This window comes from Pipistrellus kuhlii, unplaced genomic scaffold (assembly GCF_014108245.1).
Source record: "Pipistrellus kuhlii isolate mPipKuh1 unplaced genomic scaffold, mPipKuh1.p scaffold_m20_p_23, whole genome shotgun sequence".
In the NCBI taxonomy this organism is placed as follows: Eukaryota; Metazoa; Chordata; class Mammalia; order Chiroptera; family Vespertilionidae; genus Pipistrellus; species Pipistrellus kuhlii.
In genome coordinates, this window is record NW_023425522.1 from 11837592 (window position 1) to 11850266 (window position 12675).

General features: G+C 53.2%; 1 protein-coding gene across 1 annotated transcript in view; it reads right to left on the bottom strand.

Moving 5' to 3' along the window:
- SPNS3 (sphingolipid transporter 3 (putative)) overlaps positions 1-12675 on the bottom strand; it is a 45959-nt gene that overhangs the window by 20146 nt on the left and 13138 nt on the right. The window contains exons 7-8 of the mRNA XM_036452351.2: positions 12176-12328; positions 7520-7709 (exon numbers count right to left, since the gene is read on the bottom strand). Coding sequence (XP_036308244.1) covers positions 7520-7709; positions 12176-12328 — 343 coding nt within the window. The remainder of the gene's footprint in view (positions 1-7519; positions 7710-12175; positions 12329-12675) is intronic.

Consider the following 12675-nt stretch of genomic DNA (forward strand, 5'->3'; position numbering starts at 1 on the left):
CCGGCAGGTGGGCCACTGGGCGTGAGCTCCCCCAGGGAAGGTCCCAGACCAGACCAGACCAGACTTTACAAGCTCAGGACACCTCATGGCCATGAAACATACAGCACGGTTTGGCCCCCACATCAGGGAATTTAGGGGCAGACACATGGTGCAGGTACAGCCACAAAAGCAGTAGAAAAACTATACTCAGCTGCAGACACACATGTGCACACTCACGTAGGCACATGTGTCCCACACAATTATCTGCATGCCCTGACACATGTACATGCACACACAAGCACAAACATATATACAAAATGGCACACATGGACTCACTCATACACCCCGTGTACATATAGAATGAACACACATTTACATGCAATACCTATGAAGTATGACTATACAGGTACATAAAAGTTGAACACACCAGAGCACACATCAGCACTCACATTCACAGACTTGAATATATTCACACGTAGATGCATACACACACTGACACACGTGTCCAAATTCCCACGGGCTCTTCCCAAGCAGATCTTGGGGCCCCTCCATTTTCTGAGGACTTGCAGAGATAGTGCAAGAACATTGGTTCCTGAAATCTGAGCACAAGGGATAAGTGGAGGGAGGAAAGAGATTCAAGTGACCCTGCCTATTTTGAAGTTCAACATCAGCCAATTCCTCAGCCCCTTTAGACGCCTTTCTGATGTGGACCCTCACAAGTTCTTCAAATCTAATGACATCTGTCATCGTGGGCTGCAGCCAGGTCCGCCCACTGAAGTTTTAGGGGTGATGTCATGCCCTTTGGACTCTAGACTCCTGTATCCAACTCTCCACTATACCTCCACTTGGATGTTGACCTCCCACCACAAACTCAGAATATACGAAACCATGCTGTTCCTGCCCCCTTTACTGTCTCCGTTAATGGTACCTCCCTTCTGCCACCTGCTCAGGCCAATATTTTAGAACTCACCTTTGACTTTTCTTTCTTTTTCACACCACATTGAGTCCATCAGGAAATTCTGACAGCTCTGCCCTCAAAAACTATCTGTAACCCAACCACTTCTCACCACCTCCACTCCTTCCACACTGGCCGAGCCCCATAACTTCTCACTGGCTATGGCAGTAATCTAACTCTTCTCTCTGTTTCTGCCCTTGTCCCCCAAGTCTATTCTCCACTGAGAAACCAGAGTGATTCTATTAGACACAAGCCAATTACAGAAAAACAATAAAGAATCAATAAAACCAAAGGTTGGCAGCAAAACTGACAAGTCTTTAGTCGACCTGGCCAAGAAAAAAGTAAGTGAAAACTCAAATGACTAAAATCAAGAACAAAAGAGGGACTGTTACTACTGACCTTACAGAAATGTGAAGGATCATAAGGGAATACTATGAACAGGTATACGCCACAAGTTAGATAATCTAAGTGAAATGTAAAAATTTCTGGAAAGACCCAAACTACCAAAACTGACTTAAAAGAAAATAAAAAGTCTTAATTGACCTAAAAGAAATAAATATTTAGTCAGTGATCAAAAACTTCTCACAAACAAAAGCCCAGAACCAGATGGCTTCACTGATGGATTCTAACAAGATGGATTAACACAGCCCTTCACAAACCCTTCCAAAATAATAGAAGGGGAGGGAACACTTGTCAACTCCTTCTAGGATGCCATTACCAAGAAAGCTACAGACCAATAGTCCTAATGAATACACTAGGTACAGACATCCTCCACAAACACTACCAAGCTGAATTCAGCATCACATAAGAATGATTTATACAGTTGTCCTCAGAATCAGAGGGGGATTGGTTCCAGGGCACCTAAGGACACCACAATCCATGAATGCTCAAGTTCCTTGTATTAAATGGTGTAGTAGCCTTAGCCAGTTTGGCTCAGTGGATAGAGCATTGGCCTGAGGACTGAAAGGTCCTGGGTTCGATTCTGGTCAAGGGCACATGCCCAGGTTGCAGGCAACTGATCAAGGATTCTCTCTCATTATTGATGTTTCTCTCTCTCTCTCCCTCTCCTCTCCTCTCTGAAATTAATTAAATATATGTATATTTTTTATTAAAATAAAAAAATGGTGCAGTATTTGGATATGACCTAGATGCATCCTCCTGAATACTTTAAATCATCTCTAGAGTACTTATAATACCCAACAGAATGGAAATGCTATGTAAATAATGGTTATAGATTATTGTTTAGGGAACGATGACCAAAAAAGTACATTTTAGTATAGACACAACCACTGTAGGCTTAATATAGTACAAGTCAGCAACAACATAATTTCCTTTTTTCCCAGTTATTTTCTATCCGAGATTGGTTGATTCCTGGATGTAGAACCCATGGCTATGGAGGGCTGACAGCACACCATAGTCAAGATAAGATTTATCCCAGGAATGCAAGGTTGGCTACACAAAACTATCAATCAACGTAATACACCATATCAATGGAATAAAGGACAAACGACACAATCATTTCAATGGATGCAGAAGACACAAGCCAGATCTCCCACTCAACACAAAACCCTGCCTCACTCTCAGTAAAAGCAATCCCACCTAGTACCCATGAGGCCCTATATAATCCGGCCCCTCAACTTTTTGTCCTCTTCTCCCTCTCTCCCTTCCCTCTCTCCACATTAACCACAGTGTCTTGCTGCTCCTGGAATCCACCAGGTACACTCCTGCCTCGGGGGTTTTACAGTTCCTGTTTCCTCTGCCTGGAAAACTGTTCCCCTAAACAGCCACATAATCCACTCCTTCACCCCCTCCTTCTCAGGGAGGCCTCTCTGGTTATACTACATGAAACTGTCCCCGCCAGTGTAGTTCAATTGATTGAGAGTTGCCCCATGCACCAAGAGGTCCCTAGTTCAATTCCCAGTCAGGGCACATACCCAGCTTGTGGGCTCCATCCGCAGTAGGGGACATGCAGAAGGCAGCCCATTGATGTTTTTCTCTCATCGATATCTCCCTCTCACTCTCACTCCTTTTCTCTCTAAAAAAAAAAAAAAAAAAAAAAAAAAAAAAAAAAAAAATCAATAAAAACTAATTTTAAAAAATGTGCAGCCCTCTCCCCACAACCCCACACATCCCTTATTTCCCTTCTCCTTGATGTAGTCTAAGCATTTATGATCATCCAGAACACTGCAAACTTTACTAATGTATCTTGCCTGTTGTCTATCTCCCCGGACTAGAATGTAAGCTCCCTGAAGACATAGATATTTTAGTCTGTTTTATCCAGTGTTACATCCACAGCAATTAAACCAGCATGCCACTTTATAGGCACTCACTAAATATGTGTTGGATAAATAAATGATCGCACATAGCTAGTCACTCAACCATTCACTCGGCAAGCAGTGACTGCCCCACCCATCCCACGATGCCTGACATTAAGTTTCAGGCGGGAGTTCTGAGAAAGATCAAAGCCCACCTGGCCCTGCTGGGAGAGGGTGCAAGCATCAGTGACCACAGACCACGGAAGGCAATGCAGAGGAGCACCGAGGATGGGAGAGGGTCAGGCCTACCAATCAGGGAAGGCTCTGTGAAGAGAGAATGCTCAGCCGGTCCTTGAAGGCCCAGAGTGATTCGGGCATATGGGAAAGGGGTGGGGGCAACAGAGAGAGGCCCCAGAGGCGGGAAGCCTGGGGCATGTCCTGGAAATCCAGAGGGGACCTGCATGACCGGACTGCGTGGGGATACGGCTACTAAGGTTGTCAGAGAGTCTATGAAGGGGCTTTTTTTTTTTTAAATATATTTTATTGATTTTTACAGAGAGGAAGGGAGAGAGATAGAGAGTGAGAAACGTCGATGAGAGAGAAACACCAACCAGCTGCCTCTTGCACATCCCCTACCGGGGATGTGCCCACAACCAACGTACATGCTCCTGACCAGAATCCAACCTGGGACCCTTCAGTCCGCAGACCGACGCTCTACCACTGAGCCAAACCGGTTTTGGCCTATGAGGGGCTCTGAACCCCAGGATGAAGAGAGGTACCCAGAGAGCCATGCAAGGCTTCGGAGCAGGGAAGGTCCTTGGTGCCACTGGCAGAGTGGGAAGAACAGATCGTGATGGGTGGGCAGGAAGTGGCTCCCAGAACAGTCTTGGACAGTGGTTGGCAAACCACGGCTCGCGAGCCACCTGTGACCAACACCCCCACTTCTTCTTACGCCACTTCTTCAAAATAGACTCGCCCAGGCTGAAAACCGACTTCTGCACATGAGCCATGAAGTTTCAATCGCACTGTACGTGCGTGCCCGCCCGCACGTGGTATTTTGTGGAAGAGCCACACTCTAGGGGCCAAAGAGCCGCATGTGGCTCGCAAGCCGCGGTTTGCCGACCACTGGTCTTGGAGAAAGACAGTCAGGCATGAGCCAGGAAAGGACAGAGGGGACCGAGAAAAGTGAGTAGGTGGGCAGTTTTAGGGTTTTATAACCCCTTTGGGGAGAAGGAGCTGGAGCCTGCATCTCAAGTCAGAACACTCAGGGGGGCTTCAGAGGTACCACGGGACCGTGGTGGCGGTGGGGGGGGGGGGGTGTTCTGTGGGGAGGTCCGGAAGAAGCACCGCTTCTGCGAGGCTGGCATTCTGGCCGCGGAGGCTCAGCACTGCTGGGCATGGTGCCAGGACCAAACACGAGCCACAGGCGGGAGCAGCTTCCAGCGCTGGAAGACGGATGCATCCTGGCCTCCTTCCTCCCTGCCCCTCGGCCCCTCACCCGGCAGGCCCGGAGGAGAGCGGATCCAGCTGGCTCCGTCAGCCAAGACGCAATGTCATTTCGAGATGAGCCATCCAGCTCTGAAAACGTGCCAGGCTGTGGGAGGGGGGACAGCTGTGTCCCCAAAATACAGCCAAGGAGCTGCCTCCCAGAGCCAGCCAAGCAGTGGCAGAAGCAGAGCTGACAGGGGGTCCATGGCCCAGCCAATGCCGGGACAGGCCTCTGACGGGCCTCCATCTGCCTGGGCCCAGCCCGCCTGCAAGGTCAGGCCCATCCGGGTCCCACCGGCTGGAGACGATGGTCCCAGTCACTCTTCTGCTCCCTCAGCCAGAAGGCATGAGGCGTCTGTCGGTGCCAAGTGCATGCAGGCTGTTCCTCTCCCATGCAGGTGACAAAGGTCAGTGCACGAAGGACACAAACTGCATCGTCTGCGGGGCTGAGTTTGGGTTTTGTCTGTTCTGTTCTTTGTGTGGCTGCCTCCAGGGCCTCAGTTTTCCCATCTGCCAAGTGGGCATGAGAAAAAGCCTTCCCCGTGAAGGTGTCATAAAGACCAAGAAAGAACAGAGGGAGAGAGGGATGCTAACGGGATGGCTCTCGAGGATTCTCAGTGGAAGCCCAGCCAGAGCTCAGGACTCAGGTGAGAAGCTCCACCCCTTACAAGAGGCGCCGGACGCACCCTGAGGGATTGGAGAGAGGAGTGGAGCTGTCCCGTGTGGCCCCGGCTGGTACAGAAGGCCGGAGACTTAGGCTGGGAGGGTCTCCTTGAAGTACGAGAAAGCTGAGTGAGGGGCCTTGGCGACGCACACACAGACCGGGCAGTGCCCGCCAGGAAGGAGGCTGGCCTCGCCCTCTGGCTGGACGCCAGGGACGTGCTGACCCTCCCGCACCAGGGCCACCCAGGGCACCCGCAGAGTGCATCCTCAGGGCATCTTGAAGCATGTCAGCTGGCCCTGGGAGGACAGGACCCTGGGGCCTCAGGGGAGGCTGAGGACAGCAGTGCCAGAGGGAGCAGCCCGCAGTGTGGGGTGAGGAGAGAGGGCAGGGGTGAGGGCAGCTTCACTTCCTGAGTTCATTGGGGGGGGGGGGGAATTAAACAGACACAGAGAGGAGACAGGCTTGCGGGTCATGAGAGGAGCCCCACAGGATGCCTGTGGGGACACAGGGTCTGGCAGGAAGGTTGGAAAAGCACCATCTGACAGGGGCGGAGGGAGAAGCGAGAGGCGGCAGTGACCGTCAGCCGCATCAGGGAGCAGCGCAATGCTGAGGCCAGGGCCCAGGTCCCTAACACCCAGCTCCTGGGCACCTGCAGCGTGGAGGGCACGCACAGTCAGCCAAACGACCCAGCTCCCATTTGGGGTCATGCCCCACCCCACCCCCCACCTGCCCAGCCCTGGAGGGGTCAGGACCCCGGGGAAGGAGCAGTGTGGGGACAAGGGACAGAGATGGGACAGGAGAGCAGAGCCCTCTGGCGCTCCCCCCTCTCCCCCGCACCCAATGCCATCTGGGCCCGGATAGACGCTTTATGGGGAAGTAGAAACCAAGTTTCCATGTAAACGGGCCTGGCTTGTTAGCCCAGGAGTGTGACTGGAGAAGCCGTGAGAGCTGGTGGCAGGAGAACAGGAAAGCTGTTACAGATTAACTTTCTTTGTTTTCCTTTTTTTTTCTTCTTCTTTCTGAGTCCAGTCTGCTCAGTGAACCCTGCACACGCGTGCAGGGGCCTCCGTGTCCATGTGGGGGGTCTCACCACCCTGGGACCAGGGACCGGGAGGCACCCAAGCCTGCCGTCCATCCGTCTGTCCGGGGTGAGGCTGCAACATCTTCCCAGTGTCGGCACCCTCCCTCTCGGGAGGGTTCGTCTGGGCTGGCACTTTGGGGGCAGGGACACGCTGCACACACATACGTGTGTATGTGGCTGCAGCCCCACCCATGTGCGCCGCGGTGCCTGAGGGGACCCAGACGGGCACTGAGCCCCAGTGGGAACTGCACTGAGAGAGACAGAGAGGAGTCTGGAGAGGGTTTTGAAGGCGGCGGGCTCTGATCTGGGTCTTGCCGAAGAAGGAGGATTGCCAGGGGCACAGATAGAATGGTGCTCCTGGCGGAGGCCCGGACATAGCAAGGCTGGGAGGCATGAGCACCTGGCACTGGTATAGAGCGTGAGGCGCATGTGTGGATCATGGATCTGGAAAACGGGACAGCAACACAAGGGTCACCATAAAAGCAGTGTCTGCACTGGCTGTGGCTGAGCGGGGCCTCACTCTCCCCATCTGTAACCTGAAAGAATCACCCTCGTTCTTCACGTCCTGGGAACAAGTGAGTCTCCGTATCTCCAATCAGAGCGTTAACCAGGAGCTCGGAGAATACATCTTTGAGTCGGAAAGGCTTAGGCCAGTGGTCGGCAAACCCATTAGTCAACAGAGCCAAATATCAACAGTGCAGCGATTGACAGTTCTTTGGAGAGCCAAATCGTTTACACCTAAACTTCTTCCGAATGCCACTTCTTCGAAATAGACTCTCCCAGGCCATGGTATGTTGTGGAAGAGCCACACTCAAGGGGCCAAAGAGCCGCATGTGGCTCGCGAGCCGCAGTTTGCCGACCACGGGCTTAGGCTCAAATCCCAGTTATTCCCTTTCCTAGCTGGGTAACTCTCGGTATGCGTCAGCTTACTCATCTGTAAAATGGGAATAACAAGCCCCACCAGGAGGAACTGATCCACCTGATGCACGTAAAGACCTGACACAGTGTGAACCTTTAGCAGGCAGGAGTTCCCACCCCACCCCATCGCACCCCATCGCACCCCATCTCACCCCGCCTCCGACAGGGCCCTCACTTACGTAGGCGGCCAGGAGTGTGGTCGGGGCCAGGATGAGAGCCAGGTAGAGGCAGACGGCTGCAGCGAGCAGGCTAGAGGCACAGATGAGGGGCTCGGCCCGCGGGTTGACTTTCTTGTACCTCCTCGAAGCCTCTGCTCCCAGGATCACCCCAATGATGCCAGTTACAACGGTCAGTGCCCCAAAAATCAGGCTGGTGGGAAAGAACAGAGAGGGATTGATCAGTGGGTGGGTGCAGCCACCAGCCGGCCGCTGTGCATGATCTGGGACCCAACAGAAATGTGTCTGTGGGCCCATTCCCTCCCTGCTGGCCAGTGCTCCTATGCCCTTGGGGACCTAAGCAGGAATCCAGGACCTCTTCGCTCCCTTTCCCGCCTCACTCTGGGGATGCCCAGCACCCCAGTTCCCAGGCTTCTTCAACCCCAATAACCTTCTCCATCCTCTCACTCAGATTCTCAATTCTATGGTCCCAACCTTACCCCAACCTCCTTACCTTCTATCCCCAATACTAATGGGAATGGAGGCAAGTGAACGTTTATCTATTGAGTTCCCCTGATTCTCAGCCCTGATCTAGACATTCTGCACACCCTCCCTCCTGGAATTCCACCTTCCACTCTCTGTCCTTGAACGCCTCTCCAGTAGCCCCCTCCGACCTTCACTGCCTTTCCCGCCTACTCCTGGGCTACGTCAGCGCCACGTGGCCCCTCTCGTACCTCCCTCCTGAGGACACCTGTCTCTCCAAAACAACTTCCATACAGGACCCCAGAGGGTGCTTTCCAGAACACAGATCCGACTGTCCCCCTGCCCACCCCCCGCCTAACATTCTCCACCAGCTCTCAAACACCTACCAGGTTTGGTGCCAACTCCTGGCATACATGTCCCTTCATGATCTGACCCTGGCTGACCTCAACCCCAACCCCCAGCTCCATCCTCATCTGCTTCCAACTTCGTTATCATTCCCACTTCATACTTTTATTCCTCCATCTGGACACACTTCACTAGTTTTTGCACCTACTGAAACTCTTACTCATCCTTCAAGACCCATCCCAACGATCTCCTCTCTGGAAATGCCTTCCCCTGGCCCTCTGCTGATTCATTTATTCCCTTCAGTTACCATCGCACTTTTTAAAAAATATATTTTTTTTTATTGATTTTTTACAGAGAGGAAGAGAGAGAGATAGAGAGTTATTAAAACATCAATGAGAGAGAATCATCGATCAGCTGCCTCTTGCACACACCCTACTGGGGATGTGCCTGCAACCAGGGTACATGCCCTTGATCGGAATTGAACCTGGGACCTTTCAGTCCGCAGGCCGACGCTCTATCCACTGAGCCAAACTGGTTTCGGCACCATTGCACCTCTGTGTCTCTGTCATCAAGGTGTGACCTGTGAATTCCCGGAGAACAGAGACTAGGTTGGTTTATTTTCTTGACGATGCTGGACATCAAGAGATACATGCTGAGCAAATGAGCTCCTTGAACCTTCCCAGAATGCCCAGGTGGACAGATGAGGAAAGTTAGACTGGAAAAGGTTAAGGTCAAGATAACCCCGCTAATAAAAGACAGAGGAAGGATTTGAACATACATCTTCATCTCCTGGTCCATCCCGCTCTCCTAAGCCTTCTCTTAAAGGAGCTCAAAGGGATTCCAAAACTGACCAATGTGACGTCTTGAAAACACAAATGTAACCAGAACCTTGCCAGCCCCCAGGTGGCTCCCTGTTGTCCTCAAGGCAAGCTCTTGGCCAGTATTGGCCCCCGTACACCTGTGTAACTTCCCCTCTCTTCTTTCTCCCTCCCTCTGCACAAAGGACTGGGAATTCTCTCAGCTTACCCTAAGCTTTCTAGCTTCCCTGCCTTGGCCCACATTCTTCTCTTGGCCTTGAGTACCATTTATCCTCCCCTTCCCCCCACCACTCCTCCACCTGGCCAGACCCAAGCATTTCCAGAAGTTCATGGGATGTCCGGTGCCCTGCCATTCCCTGCATAATCCCTGCATGCAAGACTGTGGTTACTGGCAAATTGAGTGTCACAAGAAACTCCTCTCCTCTAAACAACTTCAGCAAAATGTCCATTCCATAGGCTGAGGACTGGTAGTCTGTTTGCAGAAGGAAGTATAGAGCCCAGGGTGGGCAGGCACCTGACTGAGGTCACACAGTCCCTTCTGGCCTCCACAGAGGGCTTCCTGGCCCTCTGCCTCCCAAAGCATGTGGGTCCTTCGGCAGCTTAAAGGCGCTCACGGAACCCTCCCCACTTCCACTCTGTGCAAGGCTCCGGCTCAGCCCAGTCAGGTGACCCAGAATCCCGGATGAATGCGATCTGCCTGAGCCCTAGTCTGAGCCGGTGTTGGCAGATTTTCGAGACCAAGACTGATTGGTGTTAGGGCTGATTATTCAGACAGGCTATGTAGCCAGGGGAGACCCCTAAGCAGAGGGTGTGGCCACAGGACACACCCAGCGACCAAGCCCCTAAGGCCTATCCTAACCACAGAGGGCATCTTAATAGATGGAGTCTGTGCAGAACTTCAACCCTGGGCCCTTCTACCCACTCTGTGACAGACTGTATAATAACCCCCCAAGATGTCCCCATCCTATTCTCTGGAACCTGCAAATGTTACCTCGTATGACAAAATGTGATTGCACCAAGGACCTTGAGAAGGAGCCATTATCTTCCATTAATTAGTGGGCCCTAAGTGCAATCACAAGTGTCCTTATAAGAAGGAAGCAGAGCCCTAACTGGCTTGGCTCAGTGGATAGAGTGTTGGCCTTCGGACTGAAGGGTCCCAGGTTCGATTCCGGTCAAGGGCATGTACCTGGGTTGTGGGCACATCCCCAGTGGGAGGTGTGCAGGAGGCAGCTGATTAATGTTCCTCTCTCATTGATGTTTCTGACTCTTTATCCCTCTCCCTTCTTCCCTGTAAAAAAATCAATAAAATATTTTTTAAAAAAGAAGAAGGAAGCAGAGGGAGATTGGAGACAGAAGAGGAGACGCCAAGATGTAGAACCTGGAGTGATGCAGCCACAGACCAAGGCTGACGGCCACCAGGCGTTGGAAGAGACAAGAACGGTTCTTCCCATGGTGCCTGCGGAGGGTCTGTGGCCCGTGAAACCATTTTGGACTGCTGACCTCCAGAGCGATGAGGACATCGTCTGCTTCTGTAAGCCCCCAGGTGTGTGGTGGTTTGCTACCCCAGCCCCAGGACTCTAGAAGAAACGTCCACGTCCGTTTCTCACACAGGTGCCATGAAGGGGCTGAAGCTGAGAAAAGGGGAGGTAAGATGCCCAGGGAATACACAGCCCGCTGATGCTTGGGGAAACAGAATCGAGTACTGTTTCCCCCACTTTTTCAAGCTGCTGTGGGGCTGTTATGACTCAGTCTTTGCCTCCAGGGAGATAGCAATCTCCAAGACAAACATGGCAGCCTCGTTTGATGCATCCATTCGCTCCCTCCCGGGTGCTTTCCCTGTGACCCGCGGGGTGAGTGCCAGGAAGCTGCTCCCAGCCAAGTGGAGAGATGGTCAAGTCCATTCGCAGTAAGCGGAGTCTCCAGAGGCAACAGGAGGTGGAGCTTCAAGGCACCGACTTTGGCGTAGGTGGGTTTGCATCCTGGCTCTGTTACCTGTTAGTGGTGTGACCTTGGACAAGTCACTTACCCTCTCGGGTCTTCCATCGCCTCGTTTGTCTCACAGGAACAACAGGGCTAATAATTATAAAACCTCAGGTGGCTTTTCACTAGGATGCATAGCTTAGGGCCTGAAGTGAAGTGAAAGCCTAAGGAGTAAGAAGGAGAGAAGAGGAGGGAGCTGTGGGCAGAGGGCATCGCTTGAGCAAGGGCACGAACAGTGAGAGGGCAAGGGTCAGCCTGGACATCGCAGGGAGCTCTCCCTCTGGCCATTCGGGAGTGAGGAAGAGGCCAGGGAGGGGCCCAGCACAGAACTGGCGTCACTAAAGCCTCAGAGCGCACTGAGCACTGGGAAGAAAGAGCTCAGAGCCCTGAGCACTTGAAGGGCCCGTGGGGCAGGGGCAGAGAGGAGGAGGGACTGAAAGCATCAATTAGAAGGAGGAGAAATAGAATTAAGGGTTTCAAGGAGGAGGAGAAAGCAAGTAGGAGATGACCGAGAGGTGCTCTCTCAATCAGGAGTCACTGAGTCATTGGAGAACGGGGTGAGGAGGGCAGAGAGCGATAGGGCACTCCCTGAGGAATCCTCCCGCCCTCCCAGCAGCCTTCCCGGATTCTCAGTGCCCCGAATGAGGGAAAGGACAAATGAATGCATGGGTGAAATCCCTAAGCCAGCTGACTAAAGAGGCCTCCCAGTGCCCTGGTTTGCCATCTGCATACTATGGGTCCCTTCAAAGGAAACTTGCCTAAGCGTCCCTTCATGCTCACTCCGACCCCGAGTGCCTTCTGGACCCCCACAACAGTCCAAGAGTGGGGAGACAGGGACTGGGATCCAGGGAGCCGCCTCAGGACACGCAGGGTGGCTGGGGCTCAGCCAGAGCCAGACCAGCCTCCTGCTGCCAGCTGGCTCCCGAGCTCTGGGGTCTTCGCAGAGCAGCCTGGGCCCAGACAGATTGAGTTTGGGGGCTCGGAACCTCCTGACACCCCTCCACCAAGAGCCCCCTCACCCGGGCCCGGGGCCCAGGGCTCCCAGAGGCCTCACCTGTCCTTGCTGTCACACGGCTGCTGGAAGCAGGGAGGCTGCAGCCCGTGCACCACGCGAGCCTCAAACAGAAACTTGGGGGCCCAGAAGCCCACAGCTCCCGTCACAAAGGCCATGGCTGTCACTCCAAGGGTCGACCACACAAAACTCCAGCTGCAAGAGAAAGCACCCTGGCTGAAGCAGGGAGAGGGCCGGGGTGCAGGGGCCGTCCGCTTCTGTTCATTCCCCTTCTCCCATCGTCTGGGCACTCAGGTGGACTCCGCCTCCTACCCAGCATCCCCTAAGGCCCCTCACATCCCACTCCACACCTTTATCATGCCTTGCCTTCCTCCCTCCCCTAGGACCAGCTCCCCAGCCTGAAAGGCCCACATCCAACACCACATTCTCCAGAAGCTGCCCTGCAGCCCCCCCACACACACACACACACACACACCTCGCTCCTTCCTCCGGTGCCCTCCCTCGGCCTCGTGGCTCTGAAACAAACAGCCTGGGTCCTGGTG